At 35.3% G+C, this 23,387-nt stretch overlaps 1 protein-coding gene across 1 annotated transcript; it reads left to right on the top strand.

The window, feature by feature from the left end:
• The first annotated feature begins 345 nt into the window (after positions 1–345).
• LOC121376420 (neurabin-1-like) lies at positions 346–8,388 on the top strand. The gene is made up of 3 exons (XM_041504283.1): positions 346–879; positions 2,864–3,144; positions 5,416–8,388. The coding sequence occupies exons 1-3, from the start codon at positions 459–461 to the stop codon at positions 5,692–5,694; spliced, it is 981 nt and encodes a 326-aa protein (XP_041360217.1). The 5' UTR covers positions 346–458; the 3' UTR covers positions 5,695–8,388.
• Positions 8,389–23,387: the final 14,999 nt, after the last annotated feature.

Here is a 23,387-nt window from a genome sequence, read left to right as displayed (position 1 = left end):
GTGTGTGTGTGTCCGTGTGTGTGTCTGTGTGTGTGTGTCTGTGTGTGTATGTGTGTATGTGTTGTGTGTGTGTGTGTGTGTGTGTGTGTGTGTGTGTGTGTGCAGACCCCCAGATCAGAAATAGGTCTCTGTAAATATTCAGTAGCTAAACTATCGATCGTCAGTATTCATTCTTTCCACGGACGGAAAAGGCCGAGCTCACCTCAACAAAGGGTGTATTCGGCCATTTCCGTCATAACGGGTGTCGGCTATCGGTATCAATAACAATAACAATAGCAACGCCAGTCTATTTGTTATTATGGACGTAGATACCGGTTCGACACATTAAATCAAAGCACAGTGTGGTAGGCGCTCCATTCAAGAATGTCGTATATTAGTCTTTACGACTAAATCAGGTGCTTTTTACCTGTCAGTGGTAACTACTGAAACTACAGAAGTCTACGGACATTTATAAAAACATGGGGTGCCTGCACACTAAAGTTGGACGTGTCCAGCCAGTGGACGGGGCGGCAATCAGTATCGATAATACCGATTCCGATATTGAAACGACGGACCACGGGACACAAACGAAATTCGGGAGCAGCAAAGTAGCTTTGGAATGTAACCTTGATTCCAAAGGAAACAAGTCCAAGAGGAAAGGAAAACGCGAAAATAGAAAGAGTCCAAGAAAGAAACATTCGTTAGATTCTACGGAGAGTTTGGACGATAATATTTCAACTGAAGGCAGTGACAGGGGATTTTCGGCAACGTCGAAGTCGTCACAACAGAGTTCCGATTCTGGCCTAGGCGAGGACCACTATGCCACGATAATCACCGAAGACTCTTCCAAAGACGTCGTCGACACGGTGGTACACGAGTTTGGACAGGAGAGAGAACTAGGTAAGTTGAAGAAGATGCATTACATTTGTTAAAACTTTTTGTAGCTGGTCATGAAATAGTGTCAGCAGTTTGCTGGAAATTGTGTTGATATTTTTTTTAGTTGTTTTTAATAAATTAAAATTAATGCAATAAATTTAAAAATGAAATAAAATAATTATTGTAAGTTTATTATGAAATATATTCGCCAAATATAAATTTATTTTAAAACTTAATTTTTTGACAGTAAGATATTTCACAACTTAAATCGAAATACCGGTATACTACTATAAACCAGTATTTATTTATAGTTCTTTATTTTCTATTTTCTTTAATAATATCGCAGTATTATTATTGCTTTAGCCTTTTTAAAACACGATTTATTGTTAAATATAATTGACGAATTTAATTTCAATTAGTATTTTGCTATTTGGCGAATGTCAGCTTGAATTAAAATATTTAATTACACACTTCAACGGTGGTACAAGAGTTTGACAGGAAAGAGAACTTGGTAAGTTGAAGGAAATTGTCTGTGAGTGAACCCGTTGGTGTTGACTAGAGAAACGAGAAATGCTAATGGTTACGTCATCAGCTTTAAAGCTGATAGGTACTGGGTTCGCATCCCTTTAACAACAATTGAGTTTTAACGACACATCAGGCAACTCAGATAGCATCTGATGCTTGAACTTTATATATAAACACGGAAATAAACGAAAACGGAAAAGTCGAATTAAAAGCATGGTGTGTCTTTGCATAAACGTTTTTGACTGACAAAACGCCACCATGACCTTTTCTCAGTTCAAATTATGTCAGACCATACCCAGAAAATTTATCGTACTGTTATTCATTCATTTCAACTTATTTTCGTGCTTATATCTAATTAAGGTTCACGCACGCTGTCCTGGTCACACACACCTCACGGTATTTTGGCTGTCTGTCCAGGACAGTGGTTTAGTTGTTAATTGTTAGTGGTTAGTGAGAAAGAAGAGGGTGTAGTGGCCTTATACCTACCCACTGAGTCGTTCAAACTCGCTCTGGGTGGGAGCCGGTACCGGGCTGCGAACCCAGTACCTACCAGCCTTATGTCCGATAGCTTAACCACGACGCCACCGAGGCCGGTGCGTACTGTTAAAATTGGGCAGCGTTCTTAGGTATATTGCGCCGATGAGCTATAAAGCTCAAGGCAAATAAAGAATTGAATTGAATTGAATTGAATTGAACTGAACCATTAGCGCTGTATATAAATGCAGGGGTTAGAACATCACAGAAAACAAACAGGGAATAACTGACCAATTATGACCGATTCATGTCCAATCGAGTCAGAACAACGCGCGATGGCAAGGAGCCACGACGGCGCAAATCCGTGTTCGGTTACAATCGGTACAGGCCACTGGTATCCGAAGTTTAATGCGCAATTAAACCACTAACAATACGCGCTCGACGTCTGAGTAGACATACAATGAAAATCTATAACTGATAAACCATGACATTTAATACCTTTTGTGTGCCGTTGATAACACTTTAATGCCCCCCTGCCTTGTAATACGTTAAATCCAATATATTGCATTGTGCAGTCGTGGGTAAAACGATGTTGATAATTGAGGCAACATTATAATTGTAAGGACTAAAGGAACAGAAGTTGGAACTCATAAAGCACCCCCCACCCAACGAAAAAGAAAAAGAAAAAACCCCGTAAAATAAATATACTAGTAAATGAATGAAGTGGAAAAAAAGACATGAAAACCAACAACACAAAAAAGCCACGTTAACATATTGTGATTAAACGAAAAAGGTGTGTGGGAAGGGGTGTCTAAAATTAATTAAAAAGTGTATCTTGTGAGTAGTACTTTTATATTTTTAAATGAGACATTTTAGTTTGATATATTTTATTTATTATAAGGTGATAAATGTTTCAATGTTCATCAACTGTGGATTATTTGTTTGCTATAAGTGTGTAAAAAAAAACCTTTGAAAATTAATCACAATGTTTTTTTGTTTTTTTTTTCAGATCTAGGAATTACAGGAACGGCGTGCCCTCATCGACTCAGTGCCAAAGACAAGAAGCGATTAGAAGAATCCACGATATTGCAATCTTTGAGAGATGAGGGGTTAATCTCTAAACCAAAAGCTGAATCTGCAGGAGGCATCAGTTTTGAAATCATTGCCAACGAGACAAGCACCGCTGCCAGACCCCCTCCACGTCTAGCGAAACTAGAAAAAAAGAAAAAGAAAGTTTTGACCCAAGACGAAATCCAGGAGAAACTAGAAAAGGCCGAGAAACGGAGAAAGGTGTGTTTATTTGGAGATTTTTAAATTTTATTTTATGAAAAGGAACTCTGTTAAGATTAAGTTTAGTTTTACGCAGTGAGACCTTATTACACTTTGCGCTTGAAAACAATTAGAGTGGTGACCTTTTGTGACCTCAAAATGACTAAGAATTACAGATTCCAAAATTTAACATGAAATTCCCATGGGACCTATTTTAACTACATACCCCCTACACTAAATTACACAAGATGTGCTTGTAAAACTCTATCCTTTGTGTTAAGGTTATTTTATTATTTGTTTTTATTATTTTCTTGGTGGGGGGGGGGGGGGGGGGGGGGACCTAAGGGTGGTAGGTAATAAATTTGATCTTTAATACTTCAAATTTTCACAAATATCTCTGTATCAGATTTTATTTACTAGTATTTATTTTTATTATTATTAGGTTTTTTAAAATATGTATAATAAGTATATATTCCATCGCGGTTTTAATATGTCCTTTGAAAATTCAAATTTTGCTACATTACTTATGGGTTTTTTGTCGTTGTTGGGGGTTTTGTGTGTGGTTTTTTGTGCGAGTGTTTTTTTGTTGTTTTGGGGGTATTTGTTTGTTTGTTGTTATTGTTGTTTGTTTAAGGGTGGTTTTTATTTTTTGAGGGGTGTTATTTTGTTTTGTTTGTTTCTTTGGGTTTTGGCTTTTAATATACACATATATGTAAACGTTTTTTGGATCTAACAGAGGTTACAAGAATAAGAATTGTTAGTTTATTCACGAAAACCAGCATGGCCGTAGGCACATTTGCAATAACAACACAAGGTGCGGCTGGAACCGATAGAAAGAAATAATTTACACCATCGCTTAAATCTAAACAAAGATGGTTGCTAATAGCAACCAGCAGTAGTCGACCATACCTTCAGGAACCAACACGCATAAAGATTAATAAATAATATATGTGCGCTTGCCCTGTAAAGTGTTGTAATTGTTAAGAAATTGAGGCGAAGATATCACCGACACTCCACAGAATTTTCAGAGGACGTTTAAGGCTATATCCGCTATTGATATCACCAAATCCATATTTTTAAAGGCTGTCAAACATTTAAATTAGTCTTGTTTTCATAAGCGTACGAGATATCTCAAATTCGGGCAAAAATGAACAAACAAACAATGAATGAATGAATGTTTAACGACACCCCAGCACGAAAAATACATCGGCTATTGGGTGTCAAACTATGGTAATGCAAATAAATAAAGTGATGATCAACATCAATATAAAAATTCAAGGTTTAAACAAAAACAGTGTAAAGAACTGTGCAAAAATACAAATACAAATATCACAGAATTTTACGGACACCGAATTTTACTCTAAACTTCAATTTGTGCTGTATTGGCCATTCTCAAAGAGAATGTTACACCCCTGCACCACGGTGAGGTTACAGCACGCGCAGGGGCAAACAAACAAAACAAATAATAATAATAACTGGCTTGTCCTTTTCACGAATTGGTCCATGTCCCCTTTTTCCTTAGGCCCCCCCCCCCCCCCCCCCCCCCCCTCCCAATAACAATTATTTTCCCTTGATTCGCAGAGGCGGGACATAGCCCAGTGGTAAAGCGCTCGCTTGATGCCGGTCGGTGGGCCCATTGGGCTATTTCTCGCTCCAGCCAGTGCCCCACGACTGGTACATCAAAGGCCGTGGTATGCTGTCTATGGGATGGTGCATATAAAAGATCCCTTGCTGCTAATCGAAAAGATAGCCCATGAAGTGGCGACAGTGGGTTTCCTCCCTCAATATCTGTGTGGTCTTTAACCAGGTGTTACCGGCCTCGGTGGCGTTGTGGTTAGGCCATCGGTTAACAGGCTGGTAGGTACTGGGTTCGGATCCCAGTCGAGGCATGGGATTTTTTAATCCAGATACCGACTCCAAACCCTGAGTGAGTGCTCCGCAAGGCTCAATGGGTAGGTGTAAACCACTTGCACCGACCAGTGATCCATAACTGGTTCAACAAAGGCCATGGTTTGTGCTATCCTGCCTGTGGGATGCGCAAATAAAAGATCCCTTGCTGCTAATCGGAAGAGTAGCCCATGAAGTGGCGACAGCGGGTTTCCTCTCAAACTCAGTGTGGTCCTTAACCATATGTCTGACGCCATATAACCGTAAATAAAATGTGTTGAGTGCGTCGTTAAATAAAACATTTCTTTCTTTTTTAACCAGATGTCCGACGCCACATAACCGTAAATAAAAAAAATGTGTTGAGTGCGTCGTTAAATAAAACATTTACGTTTCTTTAACTTGCAGAGAAAAGAAGAGGAGAAACTGGAAAAGATCCGAGAGAAGGACAAGAGCGACACGCTGGCGTCGTTGGAGAGTTTCGCCCAGCACCAGAAGGAGAAGGAGGAGCAGGTGTTCCGGAAGATGGACGAGGTGGAGGACAAACGTCAGCATCGGCTGAACGAGATCCGAGACAGGATCAAGGCCAAGGAGCTACACGCCGAGAAGGTCAGGCAGCGCAAACAGAGGGCGTTGGAGCTCGGAGAGACGTTCTGTAACGAGGACAGTTTCGATGAAAGTTTTTAACTCTTTAATAGCAGAGGCGGATCTAGGGGGGAGCAAGAGCAGGGGCCCGGCCCCTAAATTTTGCGATAGTTACAATTTTATTATATATTAATTTCTATCTCATGTCACTGGGGGCCCCCTAAATGGATTTTTTTTTAGATCCGCCACTGAATAGCGTGTAATCAATTAATCACAATGGACAATGGGTTTACCATGAAGACGAGAGGGTGATGACTGTGAAATAAGTTTCTTTCGGCGTTTTGTTTTTTGGGGGAGGGGGATGGGGAGCATGAATTTATATCAGGAAGGATATCAGGTTGGAAGACAAAACGAAGTGAAGGTCGTCATTAAAAATCCTTTGTCAGTTGCATAAAACTCTCCAGTTTATACTTCTTAACATTAGAAGACGTGAAACTTCATTTTCCAACATCTAGGGTACAGACTTAGTAATACATTACTGATACCATAGGACTGTTTTAGGGTTAATGCCAAAAATGGGTGATAGGTGAAGGAACTAGATACTCATCCGGTTCATGGGGACCCTTTCAACACTATTTTTCAATTAACAAAAACAAAAAGAGGAGAGTAATTTTAGTTGACACTCAAAACAAAGCCACTGTTTTCTTTACCACGGTTTCAAACATCCATTCTGCTTAGAAAGATGGGAAAACATGCACAATGCAAAATATGTGTTTTAAAATTTTATAAGTAGCTCTTTCTGTCTCGATCCTTCAACGACAGACAACTATTGGCTTTGCCCAGTTATTTATCAGTGCTATTTAATGTCATTTTGACGTTTATATGAGTTTTCTGTTAAACCAACAGCTTTGTTTTTAACTCTTTGTCGGAATATCTGAGAAGCATACATTTTAACAGTATCTTGACTACTAGAGGCATATCCAAATGTCTGTTTACTGCAGTGATATTTACTATAAATAATACAAGGTTCCATTGCATGTTACAGTTGGATGTACATGTATTGTATACTGAAAAAAGGATGGAAAAAGATTTCTTCAATGTGCCAAATCATGTTATTACATTTTCTAGCATCGACTTGCCCAATAATGTATTATTAGACGCGTCACCGGGAAGTAAGCTGGTGGGGTTGGGTACGTTAGTAAATGCAAACGGACCCCGTTTTGGCTATTTTTCTGTCTTCTTTCTGTTAAAGAGCAGGTAACATGGTATATCAGGTTGAGAAACACTGGGTACCAAACAGAGAAATATCGACTTTATATTAAAGCTTTGCAGTAACGAATTTCACTGGGAAGTCAATATAGATGATGTGTGGTGTTCTTCGGACTTTGTAGTATTTTCTTTATCGTCAATGCAGGCCCGTAGGAACGACTTTGGGAGTGTGGGGGGGGGGGGGGGGGGGCACTGACGGATCGGGTACAAACTATATCAGATTTTTGTTACAATTGCAAACATTAATGTGTAAAAAAAAAAAAAAGGCTCACAAGTGGGGGGCACGTGCCCCCCGCCCCCTCCCCCCCACCACAGGTTCCTACGGGCCTGCAATGATCATGAACATATGTATATAGAAGAATTATTTATTACGGACAGTCTTTCGACTACTACTAGAGGCATATCCCAATGTCTGATTACTGCTGACTACTGCATAGTTAATAAACCTAATTAATGTGTGTAAATAATATATGGTTTCATTACCGTTTACAGTTAGATGTTACTTTCTTATTGTATACGGGGAAAAAAGGATGGCAAAAGATTTCGTCAGTGTGCCAAATCATATTACATATTGTAGCACGGACTTGCCCATTCAGTCAGTAATAACTAATAGTATTATTAGACGCGTCTTATTTAGTTAAGAAAAATTTAGACCATTACATAGCAGTATTATTGTATTATCATGTTGTCATTTTAAAACTTGTAGCTCCTGCTTTTTGTTGTTATTAAATATTGAACTATAACGCAGTAGGCGAAATAATCAGATGTAAATTGTTCATTGGGTGTACACGAGTGCACTGTATTGTACATGTATTATATTCTTAATAGAATTCTTCTAGCAATGATTAAATGAAAAGAGCTCAGGAGCGAATTGATAACATCCCGTCCCATTGAGCGAAATAGGATTTTTGGGTCAACAAATCGGGTCATTTTCCAATGCAAATTTCACTGCGGAATGCTTGGGTACTTCAGTACAGCGATATTAGAACATTTGAGACCGACTTCTATATACTAGTATTTTAATACTGAGGTGGAATTCCGTATGCAGATGTCGGACAATTACCCTCCGTCCCCCGGCTTTAACAGCTCTTAGTGCATTGCAAGGCTGTTTACCTAGGTATGTATGTAAAGGTTCACATTCCTATTTCTAAAAAATTAGTTTTCTTTTATAACACATTTTAAAGTATCCAGGTTGAAACAAGCAGTAACTGTTGTGAGCATACATTCACTGCGAAAGAAAAAACATATTGCAGATTAAATTTTGTAGAAGTATTAAAGCTACCATCCGTGTTGGACGTCATTGTATTCTGACGTCACGATAAAGCATGTAAATGTATTGGATGCTGGTTTAATTAACCTGCATGTCGTTTTGCAAAGTAAATTAAATGTACAAACAATACTATTAATGTACACATATACTGAAAAAACAAACACAAACACACATTTGTATATATACATGTACACATAAAATTATACTGAAAAAACACACAGAGACAAACACATAAGAATTGTTTCTAATTTTTTAGGAATTTATCGATGTATAGAAGTCACAAATGGTATAAAATCGCGTAGCTTAGCGAAGCGATTTTATACTACATTTGTGACTTTTATACATCGATAAATTCCTAAGAAAAAATTGAAACAATTCTTATAATTACAAACAGTACAAGAAGTGTACCTTAAAACACTCAAAAATAATTTCTTTCGTTCTTACTGTCAACCATGTTCTGTAAATAAGCGTAGGAATACATGTATACATACTATTGGAAATTGTCCGCTAAAAATAAAAATAAGTATTAAATCAACAAAAACAGTATATATCTTTATTATAACTTCTTTTTAAAAAATGAAACAATTTCATGTGCAGATTTGTCTTGTGTTTTTCTATCGCAAAGTGACCTTGATATTAACTTTTGTGTACGTGTAGTGACTGTTGGTGTTGTGCGGTTATTTCGATCTTGGTCTTCCGTGATGACATATTTTTATGAGGTTTATGGAAGGATAACGCTTGGTTTTTTAGTGACGTCAGCCAATCAGAATACAGTAAATCGTATAAATTCGGAAAGTTTGCAATTATACGTGTATATATACATGTATACATATACTGAAAAACACACACACAAACGGAGAGAGAGAGAGAGAGAGAGAGAGAGAGAGAGAGAGAGAGAGAGAGAGAGAGAGAGAGAGAGAGAGAGAGAGAGAGAGAGAGAGAGAGAAAAGGTGCTGTTTCTAGTATGTATGGTGGTTTGTTTATAATTAGTCATATTTATGTATGCTATATCATGTTTGTGAATGACCCTTTTATCTGTTTATCTTCATTAGTTTTACAGAAACAGGAAACAGATTTTTTTATTGCAAACACAGTCAGATTTCAAATACTGCAAACACCTGTTTATAAAAGCCTCTCAAATAACCTTCTCATATTGTATGATACCAGACATTGTTCCTGGTGCGCCACCCAGAAGCCAGACGTTATAGGACGGGTATATAAAATAAATGGTAAAAGTGATAATAGAATGTTGGCTAAAATCACAAGTTAAAACAACATATCTGCATTGTATACAGAATGGTTAGTTTAGTTGCTTTTATCGATGTGTTTTGAGATACAAAATACTACTGTAGGTGGTTCGGCTGTACACTGTACACAGTACATGCATGCAAATACAAAACAATTTGTCATAGTTATGTGAAAACAATGCTGGTGCTGTTTGCTGTATATATGTATAATATATTAATGATTATTTCACAGTATCTTGGTATATTTGATCAGTATTATTTATTATTTGAATCTCTGGAATTGTGTACATATGTTGATATTTATTAATAAATATTTTTAATATGATGAAATCATGTGTTATATGTATATTATATTTACCTGTATGTGTTTACTTGCACCATACAGCAGGAAGTTTAGCAAAAAAGCGGGATAGGGAGACAGAGGTTTACAGGTGGGTAGAGCCATACTCGACCAGAAAATATATAGAAAAAAAAGAAAATGTGCTTGGATAGGGATGGATTTCGACCCCCAAAACCCTATCTCTGCACACGCTCCTGCACCAGTATAATTACCCATGCCAAACAGATTAAAGGGTCATTCCTGAGTTTGCTGCAATTTTTAAGATGTTCTCGACTAACAAAGACTTTTTAACGATTGTAATTACATATCAAATATATTTTTCTGCATAAAATATTAGTGGCTGTATATTAAACGTGTTTCTGATCGTTCTAATATTTTTATTAGGTTAAATTTCATTTTATTTCCTAAAATATAATTTTTTCGTACGTACGAAATTATTTAAGACAAAATCCAGTTTGAGCTTTTTACAAATATTAAGACGACCAGAAACACATTAAACATACAGACATTGATATTCTAAACGAAAAAATATATTTACTATGTAAGTTTAATCGTAGAAATATTCTATTAGTCGGAAATATCTTACAATGCAGCAAACTCAGGAATGTCCCTTTAAAATGAATAATAATTCTGGGTGGAATTTAAAAGATTTCAAAATATTTCTTTTGCAAAATATATCATTTCTCGTCGGCTTCAGATAATTACACTCCACCAAAATGTGGTGCACAGTCAGTATATAGACAATGTTCACATTGAGGAGGAGGGTCCTTTAAAATAAATGAATGTGTCCAAGGTTTGTGACCGACACGAGAACAGCACAAAACTAGTTCATCCTTCCAGCACCGCCAGTAGGAAGACTGCCATTCTCCCAGGACTGACTTGACAGAATGAAACTTGTCCCCGATCGCACCGTCCCAATCACCTTGCCAAATCGAAAACAATATATTGGTTAATATTATATGTAAAATCACTGTAGGGGACACCAACACTGACACGGGGTAAATTCAAAACAGACTTGACAACCAAATCTGTCTTTAATGCCAACATAGCTAGATAACCCCCCAAAATATAAAATCTTTGTTGCCAATGGCAAAAAAAGAAAAAAAAGATACCTTTTTTTCTTATCACCATCCCAAGCAAGGGATACTCCAATTTCATGAACTGTAATAATACATTTGAATGCACATAAATCTGTAATCTGTTTCAGGGCTTTAATTAATGACCAAATTTCAACAGTAAATATCGATCATTAATCGGGTAATCTCATGGAAATTATTGTGTCTGATGAAAAAAACTGTAGCAAAAGGCACATATTTCCCATCCCATGATCTGTCTGTATAGGAATGTATTCACAGCACTGTCTTGGATTCCCATGACATGTTTACAAATAACGGCCTCTGTGCGATCTTTCTTCAGATATACAAGATTGAATACAATTGTGGGCGGTTTGGTACACCAAACCAGGTCCGTGTGCATCAAGTTCAAGCTCTCCATAGTGACAGGAGATGTTCTGAAAGCACCAACACCAAAGCACCTGGTTATGTATAGGATCTAGCGTGCTGACCCATACTTTATACACAATGCACCCATAATCAAGTGCATAAAGATCGACAACCTTCTGATCTGCTCACCATTCAGTCTTGCCAATAACTTAAAGGGACATTCCTGAGTTTGCTGCATTGTAAGATGTTGCCGACTAATAAAATATTTATACGATTAAAGTTACATATTAAATATATTTTCTTGTTTAGAATATCAGATCTATATATTCCATGTGTTTCTGGTCGTCTTAATATTTGTAAGAAACCCAAACTGAATTTTGTCTTCAAATAATTTCGTACGTACAAAAAAATTATTTTAAGAAATAAAATTAAATTTAACTTAGTACAAATATTAGAACGATCAGAAACACGTTTAATATACAGCCACTAATATTTTATGCAGAAATATATATTTGATATGTAATTACAATCGTTAAAACATCTCTGTTAGTCGATAACATCTTAAAGATTGCAGCAAACTCAGGAATGTCCTTTTAAAATATTGAGGGATTTTTCAAAATATTTTAAATGAGGAACAAACGATAGCCTCCCATCAAAAATAACCCACATGAATTTGGTCGCCTTCACAACTGGAATCGGATTTTTATCCAAAAACAGCTGAAAATCTAAACTATCTTTCATTTATAGACGCCGTCAAAATTACAGCGGCACAATTCCCGTCAATATTATCGCACTTTTTGGCCATGCATCACGTACTATAAAACATGTCTTAATTCAAATCGCTAAAATACGTCCTTATAAATGAATGAATGATTTGTAGCTCACACATTTATCAGGGTATGTGTATAACTGAACATGTGTCTGTATACACGACAGACGTAAAAAAAGAAAGAAGTGTTTTATTTAACGACGCACTCAACACATTTTATTTACGGTTATATGGCGTCAGACATATGGTCAAGGACAACACAGATTTTGAGAGGAAACCAGCTGTCGCCACTACATGGGCTACTCTTCCGATTGGCAGCAAGGGATCTTTTATTTGCGCTTCCCACAGGCAGGATAGCACAAACCATGGCCTTTGTTGAACCAGTTATGGATCACTGGTCGGTGCAAGTGGTTTACACCTACCCACTGAGCCTTGCGGAGCACTCACTCAGGGTTTGGAGTCGGTATCTGGATTAAAAATCCCATGCCTCGACTGGGAATATACACGACAGACGTGTTCCTTATCATGGCTTTTGGGGGCAACAAGTGTCTGTATACACGACAGACGTGTTCCTTATTACGGCTTTTGAGGGCTAGATAATTTAATTTAAACTGCAAACAATCATGTTTAGAAACGGGGAAAATTAATAATACTAATTTATTATTTAATCTCAGTTGTGGTGAAAATCCCGAGAAATAGTTTCAAATTTGTCCGACTCACCCCCCCCCCCCCCACCCCCCCAAATCAAAAACAAAAAAACTATTAAATTTTAAAAATCATACATACCTGTATACATAGTCTGGGTTGCCGCTCTCCCCCACCACCAACAACTATAAAATACTGGCTACACCAGTGGACTCATGAGCATGTCCGACTCAAGATCTAATTACTAAACTTCTAAATTAGCACGGCACGGTTTTCATGTAACGTCTGTATTACGTTTATGCATATAAGGAACATTTTGTTTTCAAAATCTCGATAAGCGATATTTCTAGTCAATAAAAACTTGATTAGCAACTAGCCTACTGTTTGATGTTTTAAAATTGGGTATCGATCTCTGAAACATGCGTAGCGAATCGCGACGCAATACTGAACAGAATGTTCTCCCGTCTTGTATATTGTCTCTCTTGCGTTTTGGACACTGTCATCCAGTGACTTGGCTTAGAACAGTAGGAACATGTTGTTCCCATGGCAGGACATTTACCACTAGTTTTGTAGTGTTTGGGGGTCTTTTCCACAGCGCATACAAATCCCATTATTGCGTGATTGTGTTTCACTTTTGTTTTCGGACAGATTCTGATGCTGTCAGGTCTAGATGGCTTTTGGAACAATCTAATTAAAATTAGCTCCACTATTACACGTGGATCTAACACCAGCCAGTTGGAGCTCATGTCCACCAATAAAAACCTTACTTGCAGAATCCTGCCAGTGATTTAAAAATAATTTGAAAACATTCCGAATTATCCTGAGGGTATACGACATGTTTCGTGTGAATTACGAATGCCTTAAAACATGTTTTATTTTATAAAATAAATAATTTGTAATGTAAAACTGAAGACTGATTTAGTTGTTGTTTTTTATTAATAAATAAATAATTTTTAATGTAAAATTGAAGACTGATAACCCACCCCGTACGTATTGGTATGGGTTCGCAGTACTGCGGCCACTAAAATAGACTCGCTCGATATTTTTAGAATTTGTATGCTCCCAAATAACGTTATAAAAGGCGAAGTGTGATTGGTCAATATTTAAATTATTATTTACAGACGAAATGTTACCTGGACATTGGGGACTACGCAGTGTTGTTAGCAATCCGATTAAAATTAGTTCTACTGGTTTAAATAAGGCATTCGTAATTCACATGAAACATATCGTATACCCTCGGAATGTTTTCAAATTATTTTTAAATCACTGGCAGGATTCTCCAAGTAAGGTTTTGATTGGTGGACATGAGCTCCAACTGGCTGGTGTTAGATCCACATGTGGAGCTAATTTTAATTAGATTGACTTTTGGAAGTGTCAGATTTTCTCCTCTGTGTATCTTTGTTTCGTATACACCATCAATGATATAATCAATCAAGATATCATCTGGCTGATCATATTCACAATCCATCAGTATTAATCTCAAGTCTTTCACAAAATTGTCAGACTGTCTCCTTAGCTTTAATTTGTACCCAGCAAGACGCTTGTTTTTCCTTGGTCCAATACAGGCTTCGAATTTATCTTGTACATCTTTTGAATTGTTTTCCTTTCTTCCCAGAAAAGCGTTTTGTCTATTTCCATAGGCGTACGGGCTCCCATTTTTGCAGAGGCGCAGGATGATTTTTGCTTGAATGGAAAAAACACCGGAATCTATATAACTTTTATTTATATTAGCATTACTGTCAAACAGTTATATAGGTTGCATACGAATCACTACGCAGTTTTATATGGATTACAACTATATAGTCCGAGTACTCTGACTGTTAGAGAGCTAGAAGGATATTTGGATGGTTATTAGCCGTATTATAGGAGAAGCCACGGTGACGTCACATGTTTTGATCACGTGGTACCGCGTCAGCGCTGGTAGGCAAGAAACCAGTTGACAATACTGGCATTAGTAGTAATGAACAATCGAATGTTTTTCCGTCAATTAAATCAGTGTAGACTAGTTTTGATGAATGGTATTTTGTCATGGTAATTTCATACGTTGTTGTTAGATGCACAAGTCACTGTAATAAGGATTATGAAATTAGTTTCATCAAATACAGTGGAAGCGAAACGTTGAACAGTTAAAGCTGACAACAATCAACTTTGCCCATCCCACAACGGAGATCGTCATTTTATACAAGGTTTGTTGTATGTTATTCATTCGTAATACTAATACACGTCAGTATTTATTGAAATGAAAATGAAAAAGATAATAAAATAAAAAATAATAATAATAAAAGCCCCCACCAAACTGACTGGGGACATGGAAACAAAGATAGATACTCTGTGAACAGTAGGCCTACCCAGTCAATCGACAAACAACGTTTTATGTAACTTTTTGTTTGTATTGACAGATCCATTATAGTGGTAAAACAAAAATCTGAATATATTTTATATTGTATTATGCCATAAAATATGTAGGTGGCTGGAGTATTTACTATTTTTAATTAAATAAAGCGGGAGCTGTGCGTGTGTGTGTGCAATCAAGCATATATATATTGTTTCATATGAAAATGGTTCTGAAATATTTCCATTTATTAATATATTATATGGTTAATTATAATGTTTTACTTTTTTTTTATTGAAGAAGTGATCCACAGGTGTATTTGTAATGTGTAAGTTGATTTTTAATAATAATAAAATAAAAAGGTATATAAACATTTCAGGGTGGGATATCAGATGTATTAAATCATTTGTTTGGGATTAAAAAATAAATAAATACTAATAATAAAAACTGGATATTGATCCACAAGTTGGTGATAGCCACCATATTTTATTAAAAACATAAATTATGTTACATGCATTTATTATAAAGTTATCTGAATTTGTTTGCAGCAAATAAAGAAAGAAAAGGGGGGAGCTGATTGTATTTATAAGTATTATTGTCATCAGTGACAGATGTCAATATGTCTTCACAAATACATTTATGTGTATTCAAATATATTTCAATAAATAAATCAATATACACAATATAAAAACTTTCATACTTATATATCATAGAAATTTACCAATTTTCTTATTTTGTTCTAGGTATCAGTGATCCCTGTTTATGGACAAAAAGAGAACTGGCAACTCTTGGATGAAAAATGGGCCTTTCACGATGAATTAAGGGCGTTTCAAGTTTTAGGGTGAATTAAGGGATGCTAAGGAGAACACTGGTATTAGATTCAGCGATTCTTTTCTACAGTATCTCATGTTTCTGTGCATAAGAAGGATACCAGAACCTTTTTCACTGACTTTCCAAACTACCATATGCAATATTATTGAGGCTATTCAGTATGTGATGATGACTTTGATAACACTTGGATTTAATCTTTTTTTTACCAGGATCTCTATTTTCTAATAAAAACAGACTTTACAAAATCAATAAAATTATATCGAGAAACAATAGACAACACATATTTATTATTTTCTTTTTCTATTATCATTATAAACCAATGATCAAATGATATTTGCATTGTGTTAATGTGTCTTACATTAAAACATTGTATTGTTACCATTTACAGTAATTTGTTGTTTTAACTGGTTTATTAATCAGGTTGAAAGTGATAGCCTTTGAAACTGTGCCTATTGTCAAAGGTAACTGACACTGTTTTAGATTTGAAAGGAAGGAATCTTTTATTTAACAATGCACTCAAGTCATTTTAATTACGGATATATAGAGTCGGACATGTTTAGGGATCACACAGATAATATTAGGGAGGAAACCTGCTGCTGTCACACAATGGATTACTCTTTCCGATTAACAATAAGGGACCTTTTATATGCATCAGCCCACAGACAGGATAATAAATAGTGTAGCCTTTGTTACACCAGTTGTAGAGCACTGGCTGGAATGAGAAAACAGCCCTATAGGACCACCAACAGGAATCAATCCTAGATCGACTGCGTATTAAAACTATGTCCTGGCCTGCATGGGATTAGGCAATTAAAATATTAATGGCAATTTTTATGTAGATATATATATATATAAAAATAATGCTACAAAATGTTCTGAAGATGGAACCACAAAGGTGAGGGACCAAGTAAATTTGAGATGTATCCCGTTTAAAAGGCTAAGTTCTGTACTAATATTTAAAAAAGGGACGCTGTAGCTAGAGGGAGCAATGTATGTGTGGTCATGGAACATGTATGGAAACTAAATTTAGGTTCCTCCATTTTAATACAATGTGTTAATATGTATCCGATATCAGCAAGTTTAAGGAATAAAAAGGACTTGATAAAATTAATAGTTTTATTAAAGTTTTTGTAATTTTTCTAATAAGATACTTGCTTAAATTTATGTTGATGAAAAGCCTTACAAATGAACCAGTAGACAAGTCTGATGTGTTATATATATATATAACTACTGTCTATATATTGTCTACTGGTTGTTCATTTGTAACAAATGTTTCATATATATATATATATATATGTGTGTGTATGTGTATCTATATGTACATATATATATATATATATATATATATATATATGTATATATACATATATATATATACATATATATATATATATATATATGGGTTATTTAAAATTGTTTAAAGAAATAATTTCCTTTAACAAAGTGTAGGCCAATTATTTCTTTTAAACAGTTTTAAATAAAAAATATAGGCCTACTCGTTTTATTTTATTATTTTTATTTGTGTGTGCGCGCGCTCGTTTGTAATGCTTTACTTGAAATATGGACCAGACGCTTTAAAAATACATGGACTAAAAATATTTATTCAGGTGAAAAGAAAAAGAAAAAAAAGGAAGTTTGCTATAGTTTTGAACTCGGTCAATCGTCAAATTTTATGGGTGGAAAGAGTACATGTATCTCCTCCATACAGGAGCTATGTAGAATAGCGTTCCCGTGCTACAAGCGGTAATTTAAGCACGTGTTGGCCATTCTTTGCTATTCACGCTACGCTTGTTCGCTTTGTTACTAATGGCCATTATGATAGACTTGGCCTCAGATTACAGTTATCTTCCCATTTGGTTGTCCAAAATCCGGAAGTTTCACCGCGCAAGTAGTCTGCTGTTTGACTGTGATTATTTCATGGCAGACAGCTATGAAGTGGCAACTGTTTGACTGAAGTGACAGGGGATAGCATGTAGTTTGTAAACATGTGTAACTTGTTGACATTGAAGACTTGTTTGTGGTAATTCCGGCCCATGCAAAAGTAGTGCTTTTTGTGTAAAATGGGTGTACTCCGGCCTGGTTTAGAGGGCGTGTCTGTTTTAACCAATATGCTGGGAGAAAGAGCTGGACAACAGGGGTTGTCCTTTTCAGGGTGTGTGTCCCCCATGCAGGCAAAGGTACATACAAAACTTCACGGGCCTGCTGATATTAATAAAAATGTTATAGCCACTAAGGCTATATAGAAACATATAGCGAAATTAATTGTGGTCTGAGGCCTGATATAGTTCACACATTACACCGGTTAAATGCTTGATTCTGATGAAAGTATTATAACCAGAGAGGTGAAATTACACAGACTGATTGTGCATACCACAAGGAATATGAAAACTAATTTATTTATTTTCTAAATATTTTATTAAATTAAAAAACATTTTTTTTTGAATTTATTAAAAATTAAAATTAAAAGTTTCAACTTTTAAATTTCAATATCCTCCAAAATAGCATAAAATGACCTCTGATGTTACTACAGGTTGTTGCAATATTTTTTAACAGTTTTGAGCTAATAATTTGGTAAAAAAAGAGCAAAAGTTGGATTTTGTTAGTCAATATTGAGATTTTGATTTTTTTTTTTACATATTGAATTTTAAAGAGTTTCTCAATTATTGCAATTGGACAGAAGATCTAAATATAATGAATATATCACTACTAAATGTAATTAAACACTTTAAATAAATAGTATACAGTTTTTAACAAGATTAAGTACTCTAATAATACATTTCACCTACATTTATGTAAATTACACATTTCAGTCATTTTTCAAAAATGGTCTTTTATCCTTAGAAAATCTAATAGGCTAATATTCTATGCTGTCTGAATGTATTTATTGTGTTCAGTAATCAGATGCTGGTATACTTGTCAAGTTTATTGCAGAAAATGTGCCAAAAAGGTTAACATTTGGCTTGTAATACATATGGCAGAATAATCCATAATGCATATTCAGTGGTCATTACTACAAACATCCTTCCAATCAAGAAATACTACACTGAGTATCCCAGACACTGGCACATGACTACACTTGTTAACAGTTATCACTGGAAACTGAAAAATATGGTGCAAGTACCTCTTGGTAGGATTTATATCAGCATTTTGTGACAAAATCTTCATTTTCAAAGTTGTCGTCAACAAAAAAAATATTATGGTGTATACCTAAGTAATATCTGTAGGGCATATTCATATTAATATGCATTTATATGGACTGTTTTGCCTTTTACAAAGTGGCTACATGTCTAATACAGTAAATGAAGTAGATTAAGTAAATACAGCAGGTCAAAATTGAATATGAGGCCTATCATGTCTAATTTTCCCTGAAATTAGTGTGTAAACATTTGTTGCAAATGGCCCCAATTTTGTGACTTTCACCATCCCTCTGACACATTTCTAATAATGGATCATGAATTCAGTCACTATATCTTTACTAAGCCTCCACTTATCATATCTAAAATGCAAAATTTTACAGTTTTAGATTTTTTTGTTTTTCAAAAATTTAAATTTAAGTTTAATATTTAATTAAAAATGAAGTAAAATCTAATGATTGATTTTTTTCCTTTAAATATTTCAAAATCTTTCCAAGACAACACTGTGCAGATAGAACATATGTAGAAGAAAAAATAGCTGCTCATTGTATGAAGAAATTCCAAAATTTGATAAAGTTATTACATTTTGAAGTTGGTGTCCCTCAAGTTTCCATTGCTAAAATTGGCCATGGCAAGGCACTGTGGTAGGTGTTTTAACACAGCCTCTGTATACTCTCAGTTTAAAGGTGACATACCGATACTTACCGAGCATTGCTTTAATATGTATATCATTGGAATGCATTAGTGTGGGCCAGTTTTTAGGGGAAAAAATGGACCGATAGGCCTCAGATTACAGTTATCTTCCCATTTGGTTGTCCAAAATCCGGAAGTTTCACCGCGCAAGTAGTCTGCTGTTTGACTGTGATTATTTCATGGCAGACAGCTATGAAGTGGCAACTGTTTGACTGAAGTGACAGGGGATAGCATGTAGTTTGTAAACATGTGTAACTTGTTGACATTGAAGACTTGTTTGTGGTAATTCCGGCCCATGCAAAAGTAGTGCTTTTTGTGTAAAATGGGTGTACTCCGGCCTGGTTTAGAGGGTGTGTCTGTTTAAACCAATATGCTGGGAGAAAGAGCTGGACAACAGGGGTTGTCCTTTTCAGGGTGTGTGTCCCCCATGCAGGCAAAGGTACATACAAAACTTCACGGGCCTGCTGATATTAATAAAAATGTTATAGCCACTAAGGCTATATAGAAACATATAGCGAAATTAATTGTGGTCTGAGGCCACTTCTGCCTACCAGATGCGCGCGCATGTTGATACGTGACGTCACTTCCCTAAACACATGGCTTCTCCTATTGTCAGAGACCAAGTTACGTAATTTTTCTGCAATCGCACCTCACCAGAGTAGTCAAAGATTCCCGCTCTAATACCACAACAATCCTATGTTTGAGGTCAAATACCTTTACATCGATCATTTTCGAGTTCCTTAATTTTTTAACAAAGCCACATAGTAATCACTAATACACAGACTACAGAAAGAACCCCGACAGCATCCACATTCATCTAAGCTTCGGCAAACTCCGACAGCAGTATTCCAATCTCGCTGACCTATATAGTGACGTAACGTCACATGATCGCCCACTCGGCGATTTCGCCTTCCTGGGGTTGTCTCAACAATGCTGCTACTGGCACTACAATTCCAGTCAGTCCTGTGCTAGAACCTCGCACATATTATGTCAATGGATGTATAACTGTTTTATATAAAAAAGAGAAAGAAAAAAAGAGCTGAATCTACAAAGCCTCTTTTTTCTTAAACGTAAATGTTTAAGCATTTGTAAACTTGCTTTGTAAATTTGGCCCCATGTTTGTGATCAAAATAATTGTAAAATACATACTATATTCAAGGTATGTAAGGAGTATCATGTTAATTGTTCAACAAGAAAGAAAGAAAGAAAAAGTGAGCTTTTACAATGTCCAGATGAAACGAAACAAAAATAATATTACCTGAAGTCATTTTTCCTATGTTTATTATACAAGTAATCTTTACAATAGCATTCGTTTACAATAGATTTGTACATATTCTAGCACATGTTGTTTGCTGATTCTACATATCTACACAAAATACCTTTCATCATCATGACAAAACAATGTCTTAAAGGTCCTTGATAATTGATCAAAGTTGAAATAAAGCGATTAATATTACACAATATTACAATACAGAAAATCAGACAGGTTACTCAAGTGAACATTGTTTGTAATAAAGTACTGGTGTGTGGCAGGGTCAAACATTATGGTGAATCTGATAAACCCAACTTGCATTACAACCAGCTAATTATCCGGATTAACAAACAGATTTACAGAGTGCCTTTTATATTTTGAAAATTGATCTATTTTTATATTTACAGGACATTTTATTGTTAAAAGATATATGTGGTATTGCATTTATGTTAATTAAATATTTCAAAATAATAAAGTTACAAATGGCAATTCCGTAGCCAACAGACAAATCTGAAATATATCAAGACCATCAGACCTGTAGGAACTAGGGGAGTGGGGCTGTTCCAACCCCATCCAACTTCAGGACTACAAAATGAACATAATTTTTCCACTGTTGGACGGGATGTAGTTCAGTAGTACAGCGCTCGCTCGATGCACGGTTGGTCACAGCCAGTGCACCACGACTGGTATATCAAAGGCTGTGGTATGTGTTATACTGTCTGTGGGATGGTGCATATAAAAGATCCCTTGCTGCTAATCGGAAAGAGTAGCCCATGAAGTGGCAACAGCGGGTTTCCTCTCAATATCTGTGTGGTCCTTAACCATATGTCTGATGCCATATAACCATAATTAAAATGTGTTGAATGCGTCGTTAAATAAAACATTTCTTTCTTTCTTTCTTTGTTCCACTGCATTTATATATCTGGCATATACTTTCCTACAAGACTAGCTAATAAGTAAATATAATGTGTGTGCATATCCAATTAAACATGTCCGTACTTGTATATAATATGCAGAGTCATGCATAGACGTTTCAAATTATATCAGACATGATTGTGCACCCTAGAAAAAAAAAACCTGATTTTACTCGAACATAGCGATGATAACGCAGACTGAGAAATGGCCACTCAGTAAAAATTATAAGTGGAACATAAAAATTGGTGACAGAATATTTAAAAAGCAAAAATCCATTTTATAACGGAAAACAATCATGTCTGTGATATACTCATACAGTGATAGTTTCTTACTTAGATGTGGATACAAACTGGGGAACATGAAAATATCAAAACAATGTTTGCAGTGACAACACCCCAGTAGGAAGTTTAATCAGGATTTTGTCAAACATGTGATAACTGTGACAACTTTAAACAGAAACTCCAATAAGAATTCTGTATTTGTTTCTCTAAATAAAATACATGTACTTGTCATGTACATACATGGAATGTTAAACAGAACACAAATTCTAATTTCTAACTATTACTACATTGGATATAACAAGCGTAATTTTCTTTTCTTTTTTATCATTATATGTAGATATGAGATTAATATAAACCAAGGATTTTTTTTAAATCTCTGCTAAAATATTAATAATTCAGAATCTCACATTCTACCAGAACCAACATAAATATTAATGTAGTAAATCTGGAAAATTTAGTGTTATTAGTTTAATAGCTGGGAACTGAATGATAAATATTTACCAAATCTTAGTTTTTATTAACTTATAGCTGCTTGGATATATAATATTCCAAAAATGAAAATGTATAAGAAAAAAAGTTAAATATGGTGATGTACATAGTTTGAAATACATATTTGATCCATCTACTAGACTAACATTCTGATGGGTTAATGTCACCAAATATAGTTAAAAGAATACATGTTACTACCATTAAAGACTTTTTAACAATGTCATTGTTTTTTGGGGGCCACACTATACATCTGTTGGACATCTAAGAATTAGTAATGAATATTAGTATGGTGATATACTCTTAAACGATGTAATACACAAATCCACATAATCTAATCTAATTTACTGTATTTCTTATAGATGTATTAAACCAAGACATAAATACGGTACCTAAAAGTAGATAAAAAAAAAGAGAACAAAAATTATTTTACTAATTACAGATACATAACTTGAGCCCATAAATATATACATGGCATCCACATCCAAAGACTACTCTCTACCTCTCTAAAGGCAACACCACACAATATAAGTGCCTCATACAAGAATAGCCGATTGTGACAAGGCAAAATTATGGTTACACTGGTTGCTATGCAATCGGTTATTTAAGAATTGAATGTTATATTTTTGACGTTCATGCGATGATAAACACCAAAACCGTTTTACACACTGTATGAATGGCACATTAGATCTATAAAAAACCACATTCATTCTTCCATGAATGTGAAAACTGCACTTTTTCGGTAAACAAATAAAAACAGAATATTACCGGAACTATTTTTTTATCAATTACGTCAACAACAGAATCCCCCAGAATTCCATATATATATATATATATATATATCACTTGCCAAATTAAACCATTGTCTGATTATTTATTAGCTATTCAC

Source organism: Gigantopelta aegis, chromosome 6, assembly GCF_016097555.1.
Source record: "Gigantopelta aegis isolate Gae_Host chromosome 6, Gae_host_genome, whole genome shotgun sequence".
In the NCBI taxonomy this organism is placed as follows: domain Eukaryota; kingdom Metazoa; phylum Mollusca; class Gastropoda; order Neomphalida; family Peltospiridae; genus Gigantopelta; species Gigantopelta aegis.
This window is presented reverse-complemented; position numbering and strand designations above follow the sequence as displayed.